At 42.7% G+C, this 23,576-nt stretch overlaps 1 protein-coding gene across 1 annotated transcript in view; it reads right to left on the bottom strand.

Moving 5' to 3' along the window:
* Positions 1-23,576, bottom strand: part of CFAP58 (cilia and flagella associated protein 58) — a 674,866-nt gene that overhangs the window by 210,804 nt on the left and 440,486 nt on the right. Inside the window, exon 12 of the mRNA XM_086922755.1 lies at positions 2,146-2,286. Coding sequence (XP_086778881.1) covers positions 2,146-2,286 — 141 coding nt within the window. The remainder of the gene's footprint in view (positions 1-2,145; positions 2,287-23,576) is intronic.

The following is a 23,576-nucleotide window of genomic DNA, read 5'->3' as shown; positions in this document are numbered from 1 at the left end:
CCCACCTTCTTCCATACTCAGTGTTGATTTCCCATTGTAAAATGGAGGTACTGCCTGTGTTACTGTAGAACTGGGAGATGAAAATAGGGGATTATTTAGTGTTTAGAGAGATGCAAGACACCTGCCAACAATTGTTAGCTGTCCCCTCCACCCTCTTTGGGCCTCGATTAGGATTGCCATGTTAAATTGCTGCAACCATGTAAACCTGTTTACCTGAGGCCTTATTAAACATGGCTGCGCCAGCGCTAGTGTTCGCTGTGTGCCAGAGTATGTGCCCGATTGCACTACAGAGGATCGGTCTGTAATGCGCTGTGATTTTGGTGCAGACTTTAAACTCTGTGTGTATGTGCGCTTGCGTCTGTGGGCATACTGTATTAGCGCACAAACGCACAAAAACACAAACATACTCTGACGCATAGTGACAATTAGCACCGGAGCAGCCGTGTGTAATACGGTCCCTGGTGTTGCAATTACAAGTTGGTTGGAGTTTTTCTAACCCTCTGAGTTCTATTTCGGCATATCGACATGTCAATCCCTGACCATATTAAGCAGGGAAAGGGCACGGAAAATATCAAGTCCTGTAGATTTTGGCGTGGTGAGCACTAAAATCTGCAAGTTTATTTTGCATTATCACTGGAAAATATATAATATGTTTTATCTGTGTTATTTATTGGATATGATAAACAATGATCTCTAGGGTATCATTATTTCTCAGGAGTGATAACACAGCACAATGTTGCTGAGGCACTCATAATCGAGGTCCTAGAGTGAAAAGCCAGGCATACACTCTAAATAGGGTGTAATGGATAGCCCCAAACTTTAAATAACCCTATGGTATTCTATAGGTCCACTGAACAAAGCCAGTCGTTGTTATGGACAGCTGCGAGGATCTGACTCAAAATTAGCATCTTAAACATTTTACAGGGAAAATACGTGCTTGAGATCATAGAAGTCCAAAATGAGACGGAGCCCTCCTCCATTAGTTCAAACAAGGTAATAGTGGAAGTAGTATCCCAACTCCCTTTCTGGAGGTGGACTTGTCTACTGCTCGTTAAAGGAGACCGCTCACCACCTGCAGAAGTGGATGGGGTGTTGACTTGAAAGGTGTGGATTGGTTGGAGTCAGAAGTGGGAGCTGTCGATGTTAGTTAACCACTAATGAAAGGACTTGTGCAGCAATATTTATTTTGGTCCCCGCCCGTCTTTGAAGTGGAGTGGACCTTCTTTAGAATGAGAATGGGCATTTCTATGGGAAAGCCATTGGGACATTTAGGTATCGGTGGGGGAGGGGTCTGTTCTTTCCCATGAAACAGGTCATCTTCAGCCATAATTGAGTGAAGAAAAAGAGGCTTCAGGCATAACATAACGTGTATTGTTAAGCGCATATATCACCCTAGAGTCTCAAGGCACTGAATAACAGACGTATATTGTTACCCGACTCAATGGTACTCATTTTATCGACCTCAGATGGATGAAAGGCTGAGTGGACCCGCCGAGATTAGAACCTGTGACCATGAGGTCAAACACAGGCACCTACAGAGGATGCATTAGTCCACTGCACCACCTGACCCGTCACAGAAATGTAGTTGAATAAGAGCCCCTAGCCTTGAAAAACAGGAAGGCGTTTGCCCGCTCTAAGAAAGGCCGAGTTTACAGCAGTAGTAGCAGAATGGCACTTAGCAATTTGGCATTCACCATGATCACATTGTACCGCCGGAGAGCCTTATCTATAAACAGGCTAGATCAAGTTCTTATCTACGGGGGCGGTAGGGCGGTCAATGGCTGTTTACTTTTAGAATTGCCAGTGCACAAACAAGCAAGAGTTTATTGTACTAGTTCCATTGTTAATGAGGTCCAGCAAGATGCATATTGGTGCTAAGTAACATATGTTTATTATTAGCCAACTCAATGGCACAGATTTTATTGACCAAAGAAGGAAGAAAGGCTGTGTGAAACCACTGGGATACGAACCTGTGGCCATGAAGTCAAGACAACTTCCTTGAGTGAATAATTACGTCCATTAAGCCACCAGATCCAGTTAGATAGCTTATCAACCAATACAGTTTCTGAAGTTTACATATAATGCAGACCACAATATTGCACATAATTAACTTAGGAAAAGTCAAACTCAATTTGAGCATCCTACCTGGTCCAGTTCTTTTTTCTGCCTTAACCGCTCATTATCAGCCTCAGAGATGATTTTCAAAAGCTTCCGTTCTTCAGCTTCCTGGTTTTCAATAAACTGCTTGGTCTCAAGGCTTTGGTGCTTCATCTTTTGCAGTTCAGCCTGTAGAAGGTAAACAATGTCAGCAAATGATATACCAGGAACAGAACAGGATTACATGCATGATGATAAAGCACAACATGAAATGCGCATTGGCAAAGCAAATAGGTTTAGCCTTGACAAGCCAAACTTTCTTTATTTATATCTTTTTTTTGCAAGCATATGCACAGTGGCAGCTCCTCCGTTGGAGCGGAGGAGCACTGCCCCACTTAAATTACCCCAATTACCCCCAAAGATTAAAAATAAAAAGGTAATTCATTACCATTTTATTTTTCAGCCTCCCATCCTGAAATGAACGTCAGGACGGGGGTGAGGCTGCTGTTGAATAACAGTCGAAGGAAGGAGGGTGGGGATGTGTGTGCACTTTTCAATGTGTGCATGCCCCTGTGGCCAGCCAGACATGCGCAATTTGAAACTTCTAACCCAGCTGTCTTAAGACAGCTCGGTTAGAGTAAGTGCAGGTCTCCAGGGGACTGGGGAGAGCACAGTTAGACCGCTTCCTCCAATCAGGGCGCTGCTCTCACAGCATAAGAGAAGAGCCAGTATTGGTTCCCGCACTGCAGCATTCAGTTCCTCAGAAGAGGTCCGGAGTGGAGGACGTTAGTTAGGGTGAGTTTTATTTTTAATATTAATATTTGTATGCACCCACCGTCCTCCTACCTATAGACGCAAACTGCCACTGCATATGCAATAGATATAAATGTGTAAAAGTAGTTAAAAAAGTAATAAAACATAAGTGTCTAAAGGTGAGGTGCATAGCTTTCCAAAAAATTAAATAAAATGAGCCATCACAAAAGTGACCCACTGCAAAAATAAACGTAAACAATTAAATGAAATTAAAACAGAGACTGGCCTAAAAGTCCTAGCACTAATATAAACTATTTTCTAGATGGATGTGCAAATGAGCAAGAGCAAAATGCAGTCACTCAAGGTGAAGGGAACCAATAGTTGAAATGGACTGAAAAATTGCCCCAATCCATAGGCTGTGGTGGGTGGAAGCAAATTGTGATTAGAACTTGACCAGACCACTGGATGAAGAGGGCTGACCAAAAGTCCCTGTATGTATACAGGTGTTTGATTTTAGTAGGATTTATTTTTAAACATGAGCCTGGTAAACAACTAAAGCTGCCTCTAGGTACGTTCTTAGGATTTATTTTTAAACATGAGCCTGGTAAACAACTAAAGCTTCCTCTAGGTCCATTCTTAATTAGAATGACATCTGTTGTAATGTAGAGTGTTTAGAAGCTCTATGCTCCCTGTATTGTAGATGGCATGGCAAACCTGGTGGTCCTCATTCAGAAAGAAGTAAATCTGCACTTGCAGGTTCACAACATGTCATGGGTAAGATGTACACATTTCAGTATTCACAAAGATGTTCATGTTAATGAGAAAACTTGAGCTCATTGCAGCTTTTCATTACTTACCCTAGAAAAATTCATTTTTTTGCATGTGAGAATAGACATGTATACTGTCACAAGAATAAAAACAAGCATTTGCAATGCAATAGGTCTTGCATTTACGAGTTTGAGCTATTGGTGTTGTAAATAATAATGAGTTTTACCCATGTGTTTATGTTTGGGGTGGAAGGGATGTATGTGTTGTGGAGTAGAATTATGTGGGTTGCATTGGAATTGTCAGTTTGGGAAGTGTGTGTGGAATTGTGTGGTGTGTAGTGTATCTGTGTCAATAAATTATTTGGCATGGTGGATAGATAAGGGGGAGAGCTGCACAGAATATAGAGGAAGATAAAGAAGGATAGGTAGTTTGTGCAGGAACTAGTGAATGCACTCTAGATAGATGAGCAGAAAGAGTGTGTGAGAAAGCGAGAAAGAAGGTGAGAGCAGGAAACACACGCATAAAGTGGGAGCTTCTGCGTACGCAGGAGACACCCTAAGAAGAGGACGAGAGCTTGGGTTTGAGGGATGGAAATTATGAAAATGCACAGGTAAGAAACTGTACTCGAAGACCTGACGTGAACCATATGAGAGAGGCGGGAATAGTGTATGAGAAAGCGAGCAAGAGAGATGAGTGGGAGGGGCAATTGAGGGTGGCAGCAAGAGGTGGACAAATGCACAGCGTGAGGAGGTATAGGAAGGTAGTATGTGTGAGCATATAGTATAAAAAGGAGACAGGGAGCGTGAGGGAGGGATAAGAGGGTCTCGGTGGAATTGCGAGAGGAGAAGGGGTAGTGTGAGGGAGAGATGAGAGTGGCAGTGGTTGTGTAGGGAAGAGATGACAGGGTGGTGAAGTGTGAGGTAGAGATGGGTTGTTTTTGAATGGTTTGTTGTGGAATTATGTGGTGTGAAGTGGTGCATAGAGTGGAGTACGGTGCCGTAGCCTTTAGTGCAGTGGCAAGAGTGCATTGGCTTAGAGTGCAGAGGTGCAGTAACTTATAGAGTAAAACGAGGAAAACTATTTCCCTCAAGAAAACTTCAGCATCTGAGATCTCTCACTTTGGAGACTTTTAAAGATGGTACATAATCTGAAAAGTCTAAAAAGGGATTATTACAGAGGAAAGGCTCTTCTACCTAGCGCCGAGTACATGTCGTCAGAAGTCCTTGCAAGATATGCCATACTCAGGATAAGTAAATGCACTACTTACTATGCTGTTTTTTTGCAGATTACCGGTGTATATTCCTCATCATTCGCTTAATTTTTGAGATATTTGAATTCAGTCATTTGAGTCCACACGGCTTGGAATGTGTTGTATTGTGTTTATAGAGTGAGACATAACATATTTTACACATGATATTTACACACTCATGTTGCTGTTTGATGTTTTGGATTATTTATGAATCTATATTGTAAACAATAATTATAGAAGTAGCCTTAGGTATTGTGCTTTGCAATTTTTTTTGTCCTGCTAAGCTGTTTAGCTTTGCTTATCTTACATGGCTAAGCGTGGTGATTTTGTGCTTACTAACTGGTTGTGTTGTTTTATGGTAGGTGGCAATGCTGGGCTATGCCAGGATATCTATTGCTGTTAGCATGGGTAATACTAGCGATCTCATTTATTAATTCATTCAAATGTAGTATTGGGTAACCCCAACTGGTTGAATCCCCTGAGGTTAATGCTTTAGAACTATTGCCCCCTGGATCCAGTTTAATACATTTTATCTGTTTCATGAAGCTATATGTTTTCAGTGACATGGCTGCTGGAACGGGGATACCGGCTTTTTGTCTTGATATTGGATTTGCAATTGACTGCAGGGTTCTTATGCTCTGTGATTCTTTAAAACAATAGCGGTTCCTTCTTAAAAATAGTCTTATTAATTTAAAATAGAATGTATAGCTGTGATGTTGTCTTGCAGTATGGAACGCTGATACAAATTCGAGACAAAAGGTCGTTCCTTGTTTTTATGGCTCTAATAAGACTGTAAGAAAATTAAACGTTTGTTAAGGCAAAGTGGGGCAAAGGGGGGTGCCTGTGCTGAAGAGCTGACATCAGATGAGAAAATGTGTTTACCGCTTTGTGGACCCAACGAGTTAGAAGAAGATACATTGGTCTGACATGACATTTTGGCAAAAGGGCACACATTGTGTCATAAAGGCTGATGTTAGGTGTTTGATGAAACTCATGAACAGAAGCAGAAAAATAAAAGAAAGGGATGTGCCCCAACATTTCTCAGTAATGCGGAGATTTTGTAACATTATCTTGTCATATGTGAATGAAGAGTGCGAGAGACAGCTTCATGAAATGGGGAGGGGGCGGGTTATTACAATATGTGACCCCCCTCTTGAGATTGAACCAGTTGATGTTTGGTGCCTACACAATGCCAGACTTTTGTTATTGAAACCAAATGTGTAGTTTGTAAACTCATGCAGGTTCGTCGGGGGACAAACCCTGGTGGTGTGTAAATTATATGTATTAATAGAAACGTTTTAAAGGCAGGATAACCGTGTAAAATATAATAGGTGCACACATGTATATGCAATACAAATACATGCATAAGCAGCATTATCAATAGGCGCTCGTACATAATGCACATCTCCACAAATGTTCACTTGTCTGGAACAGAAATGCAGTCAAAAAATTGCCACACAATGAAAGGCGATGATTTCAGTTTATAGAATGCGATTGCGAAGAAGTAGCGCAGCAGAGTCTCCCTCTCCCATAGCTAAGTCTACAACAAAGAGGCAGGTGTATGACTCACCTTGAAGCTCGCTGTATGTAGACTTCGAGTGCCAACTCGGATGGGTGGTAGAAAGGGGGGGGGGGTTGTGTGTGGCAAGAAGCATTACAATTTTGTTGGTAATAGAAAAATCATGCATAGATTCGGCTTTTAAAACGTTTAAGTTCCATCTGTCCCTCAACAAACACAACATATATGCATGTATATATTTTATTTTATAAGTATAGAAAAATATATATATATAATATACATATATTTATATATTATATATATATATATTTATTAAGAGTGCTGAGGGCGAGGCAGGCGCTATATGGTCCACATGGGCAAGGACAGGGATGGGGTGGCGTGTAGGGCAGGATTCCCAACTTTATAACCAAGATAAGGAGGAGCTGCGAACAATAAATGACATACAAACAAAAGAATAAAACAAGTTTGCGATATGGCTGCCAAACAGTTGCAGATTTTGGGCCTGGGTAACCTGGGTTCGAGTCTCGGCATCGGCTGTATAAAACAAGGGTGCAACAAATAGAAAGAGGGTTGGCTCCCAAAGCAGCCAGTTTGAGAGAGAGCAGAGAAAGTGATAGGACGGCCACCGTAAGCAAACAAGTGTGGTGTTCGTGAGGAAAGAGTCTGCACACGGCAAAGGAAGCAGAGCAAACAAAACATGAATGGTTTTCACTACAAGGCCACCTTCCAACAAAAAAACCTAGGAACACGTACAAAGCATGGAAGACCCGTGCAGCTAGGAACAGCGACATGGGAGGTAAATAAGCTGTACATAGAGCTGCAATACCCGTACAGGAGGAGGGGCCATCACACGCTGTACTGTGTAATGGCAACCAAAAATTTTCTCTGAGTGAAGTTGCCGGAAAGAGGGCTAAACACACAAAGCAGGGAATTTCACAGAAATGCACTAACAGAAAGCCAGCATTTCTGAATGCTACAGATAACAGCCAATGGCAATAAGTGGGTGTGCCAAAGCCCATAGAAGAGGATACAACAGGTCTCCCATGCAGCGCAGGCGCTGTCGAGGCTCGATCGAACAAGCAAGGGCATGTGCATTTGCTTACTTTTTCCTTTTTTTCCCTCAACAGTGAAATTACCTCCTGCCTCTACAAGGCTGTAATGACAAATGCATTAGCCTACCTTTTATGTGGGAATGGGGAAGATTGATAGAATGCACAATACAGAAAATAAAGAAAAAAAAAGCCATATAATGACTAGCAAAATAAATATTCAAATTCTCAAAACAGTAAAGAGTATATAAAATGTGTAGACTATGATACATTTAGGCAGTAGAAAATATACATCAAACAAATAGTTTGCCCACAGATATGAGAGTCGGACCAAAATCAATGTTAATGGCCATTGCTTAGTGGAGAATGTATTGAAATGTATCACTCTGTCTACGAGAAAGTATTCATGACAAAGCAAGAAGTATTTCCTGCCACCACACAGCAGAGGAAGGCTGATCTTCATCTAGCCAACCTTGTGCTTGGATTATAAAACCGACAGACATAAAGTTACTCAGGAATGCCTTATGCTCAGAGAGAATTTGATCACTGGGACTCAACCCGAAATTAAAAAGGGTAGTTGAAGGAGAACAACTGGTACTACAAATATTGTAGATCTTGCACACCACCTTGCCTCAAATTCTTGAAATAACCTAACAGCCTGTGAACATCAGTGAGAAATCAGTATGCAAAGTTCCAAGTGCTGCACACCTGGCTACTAAGCATGGGCGAATTTTGCGAATCTCGCGTTCGCGAATTTTGCGGATTTGCGAACTCGCAATCCGCAAAATCCGCGAATTCTCGCGAATTTTTTTTTTTGTGTTTGCGCGGGTTTCTGCCAGTTTGCGAGGGTTTTGTACAATTTCGCAAATTGCGAACTTACCTGTCGGGTCGCAAGTTTCGCGAACTTGTTGTTTCTACGTGTCCAGCCTGTTTGGGACACTCTTCTTCATCACTGCCACTCTCTGTCACCACTGCCACTCTCTGACTACTCATGCCACCCTCTGGCCCACCCATGCCACCCTCTGTTTCATCACAGCACCCTCTGGTTGTCCAGTCAGTGTACATTATTGTGGCAACACAAGCACACCTTCCCTGCCTCAAGTGACCTGAATTAATTTGGGGCTGATTAATGTGTCACAGAATATTTTTTTAGCTGGCACCTGCTTCCTTAGTGCTTCCTGATTAGTGATCTTTTGCACTTGCTAAGTGCTTTCATTGTTGCAAAATTAGTTACAACACCTGCCCTGCCCCAACTGACAATAATGAATTAGGGGCTGATTAATGGATTTGAACTTCCAGCCTGGCTCCTGCTTGTCTCCCTTAGCTGTAATTCAGGACCTTTGTGGCATATGTGTAACTATTCTGAGGTTCAGAGCAGGGTCACATAATAGTTGCAACTGGCAACTGAACTCTGGAGGGGCCCCTCAGGAAGCACTACAGGAAATGGCTACTAATGATGAGCCTGAACTTTTGAACCTGGTAAGTAGTTTCAGTTTTGCTAAGATCGTATTTCTGCAATTTTGCACTTGTTCGCGGGGCGCGAAGTTGTACTGGGAAGCCGCGAACTCACGCGAACAGTGCGAGCAAACCATAAAATCTGCTGCTCGCGGATTTGCGGATTTTGCGGGAGATTCGCGAATCTCGCGGATTGCGAATTTACCGAAAATCCGCAAAATCCGCGAGCGAAACGGATTTTCCGCCCATGCTTACTGGCTACAAGAAGAAAATTATAAACCACACCCAAACATTCATCGAGTGATACAGTAAATGGTAGAAGAGTTGCGATAAATTTGCAGATGCACTGGCCTTAAATACGTCACAGAAGTAAATGACTTACAAAAGATGGCTGAGGCAAGCAATGAGGAACTGCAGCTACCCCTGTCACCTACTGTCATTACAAATACGTCCACAAGAGAAAAATATAGGGACAGGTGCATGAGTATGAGGGAACAGCCATCACAAAATATCATTATATAAATAGAAGGGGAATGCTTCTGGGCTGTACTTCTTGGAAATCATCACTGCTAATGTGTCAGTATTTAAAATAGAATCATAAATGTGAACAACTGATATCATAAGGAATGGCTAATTTTGTAACATTCATTAACCCGAGAGTGGTCATAGATATATAACAAGACTGATATTTATTTATTCATCAAAAGTGTGGATAAGGAATTGCTAAAACATTTTACATTTCGACATGTATGCAGCATGATAAATATCTCTGTGAGGTCAAAATGATGACATGGATTTATAAGGTACTGCTGCCCTTATTAAAATTTATTGTAAAGAATGTGTTACGGGAATGCATTTGGGATGGTTCGCATATTACGAATGCAATAATATTGGAATTGTGTTGATGAATTATCAGACTAGTACATGGACAATGAACCACACTATAAGGTTGGTCATCATGCTTATAATCGATAGTGGGATTTTTATTGGTCCTATGTTTGCTGATATTGTCGTTTATTTTACCATGTATATAATTGTTTTTATTTGCATAAAAATATTTTGTATAGGTTTATGTATATTTTGTAGCCCACAAGAAGGTTCAAGAGTAAAAACACAATCAAACTTATTTTATATGAAGAATAAGACAAAAAAGAATTGAATATGAACTGCATTTTGGGCCATCCTTACGTTTTTCTTTATACAAATGAATGTTGGATACTGGTTAATACTATATTGTCATCAAGACATTGAAGTTACATAAACACACAGAGCGCTGAGTAGTATTGTTCATCTCATAAAAAGTAACAGATGTTTCCATAATAGCCTTTTTATTTACTGAAAAGTACAGCATTTTAGACCAGATTAAGGCAACATTTCAACACAAAGCAGTGAGCAGAGATTTGGTGCAAACTAAATAAAAATCATTGGCAATGACAGGAGGGTCACTGAGGAATTGTACCAAAAACAGGCCTTCAGTTTTACGTATTGTACCCACTGATCAGTGGTGATTTTCAACCAAGGGCACAATATTTTAAAAGACAGGAACCAGTTACCTTATATCAACTGGCCATTATAATGAATATTCTGCTGGATCCAAATCTGGGAAGAGTTGTCAGTAACAGGGGGAAAAGATCAAGTATTACTCTAGATCAGAATCTCTTAAGAAATACTTGAAATCCAAAATGACTTTGAGATATCATATACGACTCTAATTAAAGACAAAGTAGCTTTCAATTTGACCTGCATGAAAAAGTGTGGATGGTTAAGTTTACCAAAGAAATTATAGTGAAACAGATTGGCAGTAAAGAGATATTTGATGAACGCATGAGCTGGGCCGTCGAGATCAGAGTTATTCACCTGAGAAATATGGCTGCCCAGTGATTTTCAATAATATCAACAGAAGTCTGGAAGTGGCAAGTTACCACTCTGAAACAGCTTGACTCAACTATTTGTAGACCCTACGATGCCACCTCGCTCTCCAGATATATGAAGTTGTACTTGCAACTGCTTGAAAAGCGATAGAAGGATGAAGCAGGTAATGATGCGATGAAAACAAAGGACACTCAGAAGAACAGATACCCTCATTAAGTTAACCCTCCTCATTGAGGATAGAGATAAGTTTGGGCCGCGGAAGTGAATTAATTAGGCTTCCTGTGGGGAGTCGCAGAGGTGAAAATATCCCTCGGGTTGAAGAGAACCCCTGCCGCTGTGCCCAGGAAGTCTAGAATTTTTACTTTGTTAAGGCGGGGTACTAGGAAATACCAGGAGAGCCCAGAGAGGTAGAACCGTGAGTTTTACCAATACAAATACATACACCCCCAAGGTTAGGGTACGCCTTAGCGTGCATATACCGCCTGGGGTTTCCACTTGGTCCTGAAGTCAGCTTTGCTGAGTTAAGCATTAAAGCAGAAACATGTTGACCTTTTTACTTTTTTAAGGATACGCTTGGTTCAAATTCACAACCACCAGTGTCTGATTCACCTGTGTTTTAATGATAGCTGGCTGGCCCTTTATTAAAGTTAGTGTTGGGATCAGCTCCCTATCTATTAATTCACTATTTACTAGTTTGGGCACCCTTTCACACGTCGAATAACAACCAGCTCCGCTGTAAGTCAGGCGTGATAGCACACCAAGGAGACACTCGGTCTCCTTGGGGGAACCCAATGATGAAGCATGTCACTAACCAGGTTGGTGAGTGAGGGTTCCTTTTTAACAAAGGTTCATCCCACGGTTTACACACTCTTTTTTGTACCTTTTTTGGATTAGAGTTAATATTTGGCTGCAATTTTCAGAGTTTATTTTTCACCATTTATTTTGCGCCGTTAGTCACTCTTTTGTTGTTTCTTAGAGATAAGTCTAGCCATTAGCAGCTGGGCTTTGAATGACAAAGGCACAAAAGCTTAGAGACCAAGGGCCAGAAGTAGGAGCCGAAATACCGGTCGGTAACGACCGATTTCGGCCGTTACCGACTGGTATTTAGTAATTGGCATGTAGGGGCCCTATTTTACCGATTCGGTGGTAAATGTACCGAATCTGTAAAATACTGAATCGGTATTTTTACAAATTTGGTAAGTTCCTGATGTAGGTGGGACTCTTCTGAGTCCCAATGGCCTTACAGATTCGGTTTTACCACCCAATCCAATTGGGTGGTAAAATACCGAATCCAGGTGTGCATGCACATGTGTGCATGCACACCTATGCCATGTGACAGACAGACATGCCCTTAGGGCATGTCTGTGTGCCACATGGCACACATGCCAGTATTTGGGGTGCTAGAGGGTGTCAAAGTGACACCCCCTGCACCCTTGCTGGAATCGGTATTTACCGAATCGGTAAATACCGATTCGGTAAAGCCCATTGATTCCTATGGGCTTCAATGCCCATAGGAATCAATGGGCATTACCGAATCGGATACCGATTTTTACAGTATCGGTAATTCAATTACCGATTTTCCCTACATCTCCCCCCTTCTATTTTACCGATTCATAAATACCGAATCGGTAAAATTCGGTATTTATGAATCGGTAAAATATACTTACCTACATCTGGCCCCAAATCCTATCATATTCTGAGTGCAGTTTAATCTCTGGCTACCCGATCACTGGACTGGGTGGTGAAGCATGTGTGTGATGTTTATTATGAGAGCAAATAATATTTCTGTTATTACAGGTCTGGTGTATCCAGAATGTGAATAACCCTGGGAGTAGGACTACGCTACCCTTGTGTAGTTTGCATAGTTTGCGCAACTACGCGCTACACAAATTGCACGTAGCACAGTGCAAGAACGTGTAGCCGGCATTTTTTGCTTGCTCACAGCCATCAACGTCAAGTTGGCGACCTCGAGCGAGCAAAATAACATCCCGATGAGACTTTTTCATCATTCGCAATCAGCAACATCAAGTTGCCAATCGCGAGCGTGGAAAATAAACCTCCCGTGGAGATTCTCAAAGCGGGGAGGTCAGGTTTCTCATTGCAAGTGGTCGCGTATGCCCGCAACCACTTGCGTTGAGAAACTACCAGTCTGCGTTGAGAAAGCTGCAGCTCGAGTAGAAATCTATTCGAGCGGCAGAAAACGACCGCTTGCACTGTGCAAGATGCGGTTTGCAATGGTTGCACAGTGCGGACAAGCATCCGGCACTGCGCAATTAGTGCAAACAGCATTTTGCACAGTGCACTACGCAGTTCGCGTAGCTACGAGTAGCTTGCATAGTGCGAAGTGCACTTTGCGTAGCTACGCGTAGCACTACTACGCGAACTACGACCAGGGTTAAACGTGAATGAAATACTTCAATCAGTGAAATTATCACATGAAGGGCACTATCGGGATATACAGTAATCATAAGTAACTAATAATAACCTAGCACCCGATTTAGAGTTTAGCGGAGAAGGTATTTGATCATAACAGTGACAGCAACCTCTCCACCAAACTCTCACTCTACTCACATGATTTACAGCTGGATAGATCAACAGTATGTCGGCAACAGAGCCTACTCCGCTTTCGTCAAGGCATATCCGTCTGATAGCTTGATGGATGGAGGTATTTAGAGTGGGCAGTCAGATGGTTAATTTTTCACCGTCTGTCACCACCAGCTAAAACTCCCATGGTGTGGGGTCAATGTGTTTTACATTTTCCTTGCTTTGGGAGTCTGTTTTAGGAAAATTTAAAACTTTAGAAAAATTTGATGTCCAGTACGAATGTTGAACACAGCCCTCTGTCAAACTTTTATAACATTGACAGGAATCGTCATGAAAGTGGTTCCTGCCAACTATAGTTATGTCCCGGGTTCCGGCAGACATTTCTAAATTTGGCCGGCAGAGAAAAAGGCAGGGTAGCAGATGTAAAGTCCTTCTCCACCATGGCTGCCGTTACTCCATCCACCAAACCTTAAATCAGGCCTCCAATTGGCATTAACATTAAAGTGACTGAGGTGTGCCGATAGCAGAAAGGAATAATAGAACTTAGCTCCAAACATACATTAAAACGGTTATTCAATGAACAGTACAGATGGGAAGCAATTGACAGTTCTACATGAATGGGGAGCATTAATCAGTGTGCTAATTAAAATGAAGAATAGTATAATTAAGCAGAGGCGCATGGCGCAAATAAAAGGAGAAGGAAAAGCTACTGCCTTTGGCAATGTCGCTTCTGATGGAAACTGTGCTCATTATGATGAATCTGAGGATAATACGCCCCTCTCTAGAATCCTCATCTTGAAATACCCCTGCTGCAGGCGTGATCAAGTTCTGCATCAGCCAAATCTTAAACGCAAATCTCAATATTCTGATGATTCAAGATTTGATAAACCCTTTAACTTGTCTAAGCCTAAGGACCCATTGTAAGCTATACAGGGAAGGGAAGGACCCTGCAGGTGAGTGAATCCGATATTTGTCCTGGCAAACCTTCACGCGAGCTTCAGAAGGGCAGTGTCGAATTTAAAAGAAACAACGTTTCCTGTACTCACAGCCCCCTTCTATTGCCAGTTTACAGGGTCCATGTAACTATATTGGAGATAAAAATATTCTATTTTTGATACCTGATTATTTTTACTTACAAATTGTTGATGTTGCTCTGTTTTCCTTAAAGGGGGATGGGGGGAGGACAATGAATTACTTCATGTATTTGAGTCCTAAAGTTGCAACCCAAACCTCGCTTGTAATGGATACAGTTTATCATTCAATCTATCTACCTTGGGGAAACATTCCACCGATTTTTCAATTAAACTGAATGTATAATAATTCAACCAGAAGTTTGTGAGGTTTTGTGTATTGATTAGGACATGAAAATAGAAAGATTTGAAAGAAATTCTAACATCGGTCTTGGAGACCTAGTGTGGTTTTTGAACGAACGAAGGAAAGGAGGACCAGGCCAGTTGCCAGCTGGCTTGCGACTCATTGTTGCACCTAAAGCAGATGGCAAAGAGGAGCATGGCAGTTACCTGCTACTCTGGTGTCCTGTTTCCAATTGTGATCCGTAAACTTTATCAGTTGTCATTAGACATGCCCCTCCTTCACTCTCATAAATGTGCTTAAATGATGACTGCCGCAAAGGTTACTCCAAGTCATATAAGGTCACAGTTTGCCTCTACTGCTCTTGGGCCAGGTGGGCGATTGAAATATTGTAAAGAATAGGCGGTTGGAGGGGTTTAATTGCACCCTACAGTGGTCTTTGGGCAATACAGGAGAGTTTGTTTGGAGGTGGAATTTGGAGGGTTATTGTATATTTTAAGGGAGTCATTAGTATGTCTCTCAGGCCTTCGGGAAAGGCCAATGGGACAGTGAAAAATAGCAGTCAGCCGTCTCCACAAAATATTATTTTTTAAAGGAAGGGAAATCTACTCTGACCCTGACTGTGGCAAAGGCTGGGTGGTGTCAGTAGCCAAAGAACACTTGCAGCCCATCGTCAAGGCTAAGGGGGGGGAAAGGGAGGACAAAATGTCCCTTTGTTAAGGGTAGGCACCTAATCAGAAACGAGAACACTCTCGTTCTGAAAGGTTATTGCATATGAACAAAAGTGACATGCACAAATGCAGATTTCTTAGGTAAAGTTTCAAAAGACTGAAAGAAAATGCTCCAAACAACTGAAAGGCGCAAAATGGCGTACAGCACTATATGTCTTCCATCTTGGTTGAACTTTCGTTAAGACTTTTTTTTTGCTTCTTGCTTATGTAAATTTTGATTCCTCCCAGTACTTTACCCCTTGCCCCAGAAATCTGCAGCAAATTTGGTATGATTAACGCATATATTTCGAACTAACGGTTTTTAATACAGTGTAGCATAAAGTATATCCTGCTTATCAACACTCGTCAAGAATTTCTGGCTGCACTGGAACCCTCACATCTATAGCATTATACTCAGAAGGAATGTAACTTTATGTTGTCACTGCTCATCACTACCTTCACTTTAGAGATAGCAGTTCCAGAAAACTGGGGTGGCAAGCTCAATGTAAAGGCATGTTGATACATTATTTGAGACTGACACGCCGATTCTCTAAAGAGAACGAAGCCCTTGCTAACTCAGAATGAGATTCACATTCATCCTTGAGGTTCACGAGTATAAGGTAATCTATGTGGAAGAAAAATATGCCTATGTGCATTAACTTGCTTTCTGTCTTGGCACTGCTTTATAAAATATATTGCTGGAAAACAACACTTAGCTCTGTTGTCTGCATGCTCATATAATTTCACAAATGAACAACTTCACCAAAAATCCAAGTACAGAAAACTACTGTTTAATACAACAAGTAGTATAAAACATTTCTATTTAATTTGAATTTAAAAACATTTATTCAGCGCTCTTTTACCAAGCGGTTTCATGGCGCTAAGTGTGATGCAGTGGACGGCAGCAGCTAGGAGAGGCTAGGCATTGTAAGCTCGCACAAATAGGAAGGTTTTGAGATCCTTCCGGAACTGTAGATAAGAAGGCGATGTGCGGAGGGCAGCAGGAAGGGAGTTCCAGAAGGCTGGAGCAAGAACAGCGAATTTCGCTCCACCAGCCTTCTGTTTTTTAAAACGGGGGGTAGCTAAAAGAGCCCTATGAGTGGAGCGAAGTTCTCTACCCGGAAGGTAGGGCTTGATAGCTGAGCATATGAACTCGGGGGCAGTGCCCGACCTAGCCTGAAAAGTGAGGCAGCCAAGTTTAAAAAGGGCGCGCTCTCTCACCGGAAGCCAGTGTAGTGCTTTGAGCAGTGGAGTGGCCCGATGGTATTTAGGTAGGCCATGAATCAGGCGGGCAGGTTGGTTCTGTACCAGCTGCAGGCGGTGGATCGCATAGGCAGGAGCCCCATTGTAGATTATGTTGCCATAATCAATACGTGAAAGTACCATAGCCAGCACGATGATTTTTAAAGCCAAGGGGGAAAAGAAACGGGAAACTTTCCTAATTATTCTAAGGGAAAAGAAACCAGAAGAGACCACTGGGGGGGCGTAGCTTGCACCCGACGAGGATGGCGGCTCTCGTGTGAGCGCTCCAGGTCGCCGAGGGAGTTCGCTGCCTCTTACTATCCCCCGACGCCTGCAAACACCACAGTCCTTCATCGGAAGTTAAGGACAGCATCGAGCTTACAAATGCGCTGACACTCAAGCGGCAGAACGTCCGCTATCCTTCATTTCTCGGCGGACGCGGTCCCCTGTCAGCCGCGCCCGCCATTTTGAATGCCCGCACCGAGCGCTACGGAGCAGCTGACCGCAGGACGTGCCTATTAAGCGAGGAGCCTTCCCTCACGGCGATAGCCTCTAATGAGCGACTTTCATCAGGTTAGCAACCCAACTGAATGTGTCTGAGAAACGCCGCTATTTCATCATATTTACTCGCATTTTGCTCTATCATCATATCGGCGGCCATTTTGCGCAATTCAGCCTTCCTCACACAACTCCAGTACAAGCGCAATCTCGGCATACTCTCCACTTTCAGCGCTGTAATTTCCTCCACTTCCTTGCCTTTATTCATCTACAATTGCTGGCGCTCCTATACAACAAGTTGGCGCATTCACTTCTATGCCTGCTGCTTTCGCCTGAAGGAACTATTATGTTTCTTGATGTGTCAATTATCAGCATTTCACTATCATGTTGATTCTCTGCCTCATCCATTTATGGGACATTCCCTCCAATTAAATATATGAAGGCTGCTCTATGTATCTTCTGACTCTCTGGCTCTCCTGAATTCCTCAAGGCAGCATCTCCTCCTTTCTCTTTTTATTTTTCTTGGAGCCTGTATACCTTGCCTTACCCAAATGTTCCTGACCAGTCTCTGAGACACCCACAGCTGCGCAGTGATTACTATTGGACCTTCTTCCCTGCCAACAATACTTCTTCTGTATGGAAAAAAGGGCCATCCCTCGAACTCTCAAGGCTCCACGTCGTGTTTTTATTAAAAACTCGAAAGTCTTTTCAGCGTTGGCGCACCTTGAGGCCTCACAAGCGCTCGCCACCCAGATGTCACAGTCCAGCACAGAACGACCCACCCAACCACCAGGGAAAGCGACCACAAAACGCCAAAAAAAAGACCCCCATCACCGACTGGGTCCACATCGGCTGTCTCCATGGAGTTATTACTAGAAGAGATCCGCGCTCTCAAGCCATTTATGGAAGAGACTAATTCCAAACTGCAAGTTCTTACTGATAATTGGTCTCAGATGGAGGCTAGAGTGACCACTGTAGAACATTCTCTCACATCTCTTCAGGAGTCATCATCCAAGGTGACACACATGCAGTCTCAGATTTCCTCCCTCCAAAGGCAAGTTGAAGAATTGGAGAACCGGAACAGACGCAATAATCTCCGACTCTACGGCCTGGCGGAGAATTGTGAAGGGACTGACCCCATTGCCTTTTTCAAATCATTTCTACCCAAGCTTCTTCATTTGCCTGAAAGCACAACGCTCAACATCCAGCGTGCACATAGGTTGGGTCGTCTACCATCTACTCCCTCCCCCTCTTCACGGCCAAGAGGTGTCATCATGTACTTTTTAGAATATACTGACCTCCTCAAAGTCATTTCAGCGGCCCGTGCCTCTCCTCGTCTGCAATGGCCAGGTTCCAATCTCTTCTTCGCGCAGGACTACGCCAAGGCCACAGCCAGTCGCCGCAAGGCCTTCCTGGATATGCGACCAGAACTTCGTGCCATTGGAGCCAGATACGGCCTCTTCCATCCATGTCTGTTTCGAGTAACTTACAACAACAAGACGACGACTTACGAGGATCCTGTTCGCCTTCGAAGCTTCTTGAATGCAACACAAGCATCTGATATGGACTTCTCCAGTTCTTCTTCGGCATTTCCTACATGATTTATGCATGATCTAGCTTTGATGCTTTAATTCACCTATGTGTTATATGCTTGTTGTAGTTTGCGTTGTTGTTTGTCTTCATTGCGTTCCTAGCACCTTCAATTTCTATGTTCCTTTCTTCGCTCTTCCCTTTCTTTTATGCATCCCGTTTGGATGATTACGCCATGATTCCTGCGTGGCGCACTATTGAAGTTTCCATTAATCTGCATGCTTACCGTGCATAGTTCAATGTATCACTGTTTGTTTCTGCCATGTTCCTATTGAGTCTAGTTTTCCTAGTCTCCCCATCATTCTTCGTCATTTTTATGGTACTCTTGATCGTTACTTAATACTGCTCGCTACTATTTCTTTACACACCTTTTTTGTTCGTCATCATTGTTCTGTTATCACTTTCTGATTCCTTTCATTCATTAACGTCCTTCCTCCCTTTTCCTTGCAGGTTTCACAATATGTACGGCGTCCTCCCCCCGACCTGTTGGTTCGCTTACATTGGACGCCTGCTTCCTCTGCCGGCGCTCCCCCCTCATCCACTTCCTCGCGTATCCTCCCCCTGGTGATCAACCCTCCCCACCTCTACCCCTCGTAAGTATGTTTTCCCTCTCTTCCCAATTGTTCACTCTCCTTCTTGTATCTTTTTCGCTTTTAAGCTTCCCAATTTCCCTTCATTTACAGGTGTCTCTCTCTCTTGCCTTTCGAATTCTTCTCTATTTTTGTCTTCTTCCTACCACTCTAATTATTTTTCGGACTATCTTCTCATCTTTTCTATACCGATCGCTTTTACTCTCTTTTTCCTCACCCCATTTCCTCTTTCCTCATCCTTTTACTCAATGTTACACTGCACTGACTTTCATTGACTTCCTAGTTCTCCTTGGCTTTTTTATTCCTCTGGGTCACATCTGCACTTCCTTTTCTTCCTCTGTTTTCTTCCTTTTCTCTGATATGATATGTCTCTGAAGATCATTACATGGAATGTTAAGGGCGTCAACTCTCCTATCAAACGACAAAGAATTTTATCACATCTTTCCCGTTTGAATGTGGACATTGCTTTTTTGCAAGAAACCCATTTAACTGCTGAAGAATCTGTCAAATTGAAGAGAAGTTGGGTGGGCGATGTCTATTATTCTCCTGGGGACGGTAAACGTAATGGAGTTGCAATTTTGTGTCACAAAGCTCTCTCCCATTCCCTAATTGTCCAAGAGTCCGATGCCGAAGGACGATGGATATATACCAAACTCTCTATCAAGAATGTTCCAATTTCTCTCCTAAATGTTTATGCCCCTACTACTGGTGACCCCACTTTCTGGCACTCATTTTCCCAGCACATCACCAGATTTATTGATGATAATTTTATACTGGCGGGAGACTGCAATCAACCCCTAGATCCCTTTCTGGATAGGAACTCCAAAGCACACTTCATCCCTAACAACTCCCACAAATCCTTCTCTCGAGCTATTTCCCAACACAAGCTCACTGATGCTTGACGTCTATGTAATCCGGACCTCCAGGAATTCACTTTCTATTCACCATGTCATCATTCCCAATCCCGAATAGATTACATCTTTGTTACCCATAATATCGCCCAAACTCTCACTAATGCGGAAATTGGTCCAATTCTACTCTCTGACCATGCCCCCACACTAGCTCAATTGGACATCTTACCCAAATCTGTAGGCCCTAAACGTTGGCGTTTCAATAATTCTCTCCTCTTAGACCCTAACTTTACCACCTCGTTCACCTCCTTCTCTCATGAATTTTTCTCCCTAAACGATAACTCCCCTGTCCCCAAACACACCATTTGGGATGCCTTTAAAGCAGCAGCAAGAGATTTCATCATTGGCTTTGTTGCTAAAAAACGTAGAGCTGCTCGCGATTATACCAAGGCTATCCTTCTCGATATTAAGAAATTGGAGCATTCTTATTTTACTTCTCGCTCACAGCAAACTCTAACCGCCCTGGTCAATGCTAAAATGAAATTCAACAAAAAGTCAACGGACGATGCGTCATTTTACTTATTAAAATCTAGTGCCAAGTTCTACGGAGGCAAAAATAAGGCTGGAAAAATTTTAGCCAATTATCTCAAGGTGAAACACAACAAATTAAACATTGAATCAGTCTACGACGCCAATTCGAACCTCAAACACACTGATGCAGAAATTCTCACTGAATTCTCTACCTTCTACAAGACCTTATACTCATCTGAAACTCAACCTTCTTCCCACTCCCTAGACACATTTTTCTCCTCTATTCATAAACCATCTCACTTTCCACTTGACCTCTCTCACTTAGAAACTGACATATCCCAACAAGAACTACTCAAGGCGCTTCAAACCCTCCAAAAAGACAAGGCCCCCGGACCAGACGGCTTCACAGTAGAATTTTTTCTCCACTTTTCAAAACTCCTTATCCCCAGACTCCACTCCCTTATTGGCACCTTCCTTTCCTTGGGATCCTCCTCAGGCTCTTTTTCAGACGCTCATATTTGCCTTATACCCAAGGAGGGGAAGGATCCTCAACATTGCAAAAATTACAGGCCAATCTCTTTAGTTAATATTGACTACAAAATTTTTGCAAAATCTCTTGCGGCACGCCTAGACCTTCTTCTCCCAGACCTCTTGGGGGAGGAACAGTCGGGCTTTGTCAAAGGCCGTTTTATAACTGATAACACCAGACTCCTCTTTAACATCCTTTCTAAATCTCGCCCTTTAACTCATCCCCTTGCGGCTATTGCCCTGGATGCCGAAAAGGCGTTTGATAGGGTCGAATGGACTTATCTCTTCCACACTCTCCGTTGGTTTGGTTTCGGTCCTGTTTTCATTTCTTTAATTTCACTACTCTATTCTAACCCACGTGCAGCGGTGTGTGCCAACGGTCAAACATCCTCCTTTTTTGATTTAAAAAGAGGCGTTCGCCAAGGTTGTCCCCTATCTCCCTTTCTCTTCAATCTGGCCTTAGAACCCTTCCTTTCCAAACTCCGTCAAAATCCCTCTATTCATGGTTTCCAACTATCAGAATCCCACATCAAATTAGCCGCTTATGCGGATGACATTTTGCTATTTGTCTCTAACCCCTCCGTTTCCATTCCTGCCTTTCTTGCCGAAGTTCACACTTATTCCCAAATATCTGGCTATAAACTCAATAATGATAAATGTGAGATCCTCCCCCTGACTAAATTCACATTCAAACCCGATTTTGCAGCCTCTAATTTCACATGGAAACCTTCCAATATCAAGTATCTTGGAATGCATATTACCCCCACCATCCCGGATACTGTTTCCCTGTGCATGTCCAAAGGCATTCAAAAATTAACGGATCTCACTTCCAGGTGGCATCCCCTTTATCTATCCTGGTGGGGTTGCCTTGACACTATTAAAATGATGTTATCTCCCATTGTTCTCTACACCCTCTCTAATATTCCGGTCCCTGTCCCCTCCAAATTTTTCAAAAAGATCAACTCTATCCTAACGTCCTTTCTTTGGAATAAAAAGAAGCCAAGAATGTCCCTAGCACGTCTGATTTGTCCTAAATCAGAAGGTGGAGCTAACTTCCCTGACTTCCCAGCCTACCACAATGCGTTCCAGTTGAGGCAAGCCTCTTTTTGGCTACAGGACCCTGACACCCCTTGTCCTCTATGGATCAAATTTGAACGCCTCCTTCTTTCCCCCTTCTCCTTTGCTGAATACCTTTCCTTTTCTCGCAAACCCACCTCTATCTCCACTCCGATTCATAAATTCACCACTAAATTACTCCTCTCTTCCACGCACTCACCTCCTACTACCGTTGCTGATTTCCTTTCCTCCCCCATATGGCATAACGCATCCTTACTCATTCGTGATAAACCCTTTTTTTGGAAAACTTGGCATGCTCGAGGTCTGCAGTGGATCTCCCAACTTTTTTCTCACTCCTCTTTCTTATCTTTTGACACCCTTCGCTCCCTCTATAACTTACCTACTTCCTTTGCACGCAAATACCAACTGCTTAAAGATACAGTCCTAACGAAATACAATGACCTCTCTCAGCCCTGCCCTCCTCCTGCTCCATCCACCCCCACTACCGAATTTCATTCCTTCTTGCGCACTACACCAAAAGCTACTGCTATTTACAAATACCTTCACGATGGTAAGACCCCGAGACCCAAATCTAAAGTAGAAGAATCTTGGGAGCATGATTTGTCTGTCTCCTGGTCGGTTTCCCTCTGGGACAAAATCTGGACCAAACTCCGCAAATCTTCCAGAGCAGCGACCCTTACTCAGACTTTGTTCTTTATTTACAATAGACTCCTTTTCACACCCTCTGACCTTCACAAACGTTATCCTGCTACTCCCCACATATGCTGGTCTTGCTCGTCACCACAAGCCAATTTATTTCATATGTTATTTTTATGTACTCATGTTCGTAATTTTTGGCTTCAGGTTTGGGCTCAAATTAATTTAATCTTTCACACCTCTATCCCTTTTTCTCAAACACATGTTTTTATGGGCAGTCTCTCCCCTTGTTGGAATAACATTGATCTAAAACCTCAGATTGTTGACCTATTACTTGCCGCTGCCTTCCAACAAATAACAGTCAACTGGAAAGACTTCTCCAAAATTTCCTTCAAAGGGTGGTGGTTTAATGTATGCCACAACCACAGACTGGATACTGCCCATGTTTTCCCGGCATGTATGGCTACAAAACGCATGGACTTATGGACTCCTGTTACACTTTATCTAGACTCATGTAGTAAACGCTTGTTTCACCCTCCGCCTCCACAACAGGAAGTTCCTAAACCTCCTTAATTGCCCGATACGTTCCACTTATCCTTCACTGTATCAACTGTATTTATTACTTCCCAATGTTCTCATGCTTTTCATATTTTATGCTTACCGTATTTTTTCTTTGCCTTTTCCCTTTTTCTCACCTTGTACCCAG

This window comes from Lissotriton vulgaris, chromosome 5 (genome assembly GCF_964263255.1).
Source record: "Lissotriton vulgaris chromosome 5, aLisVul1.2, whole genome shotgun sequence".
NCBI classification, from domain to species: domain Eukaryota; kingdom Metazoa; phylum Chordata; class Amphibia; order Caudata; family Salamandridae; genus Lissotriton; species Lissotriton vulgaris.
This window is presented reverse-complemented; position numbering and strand designations above follow the sequence as displayed.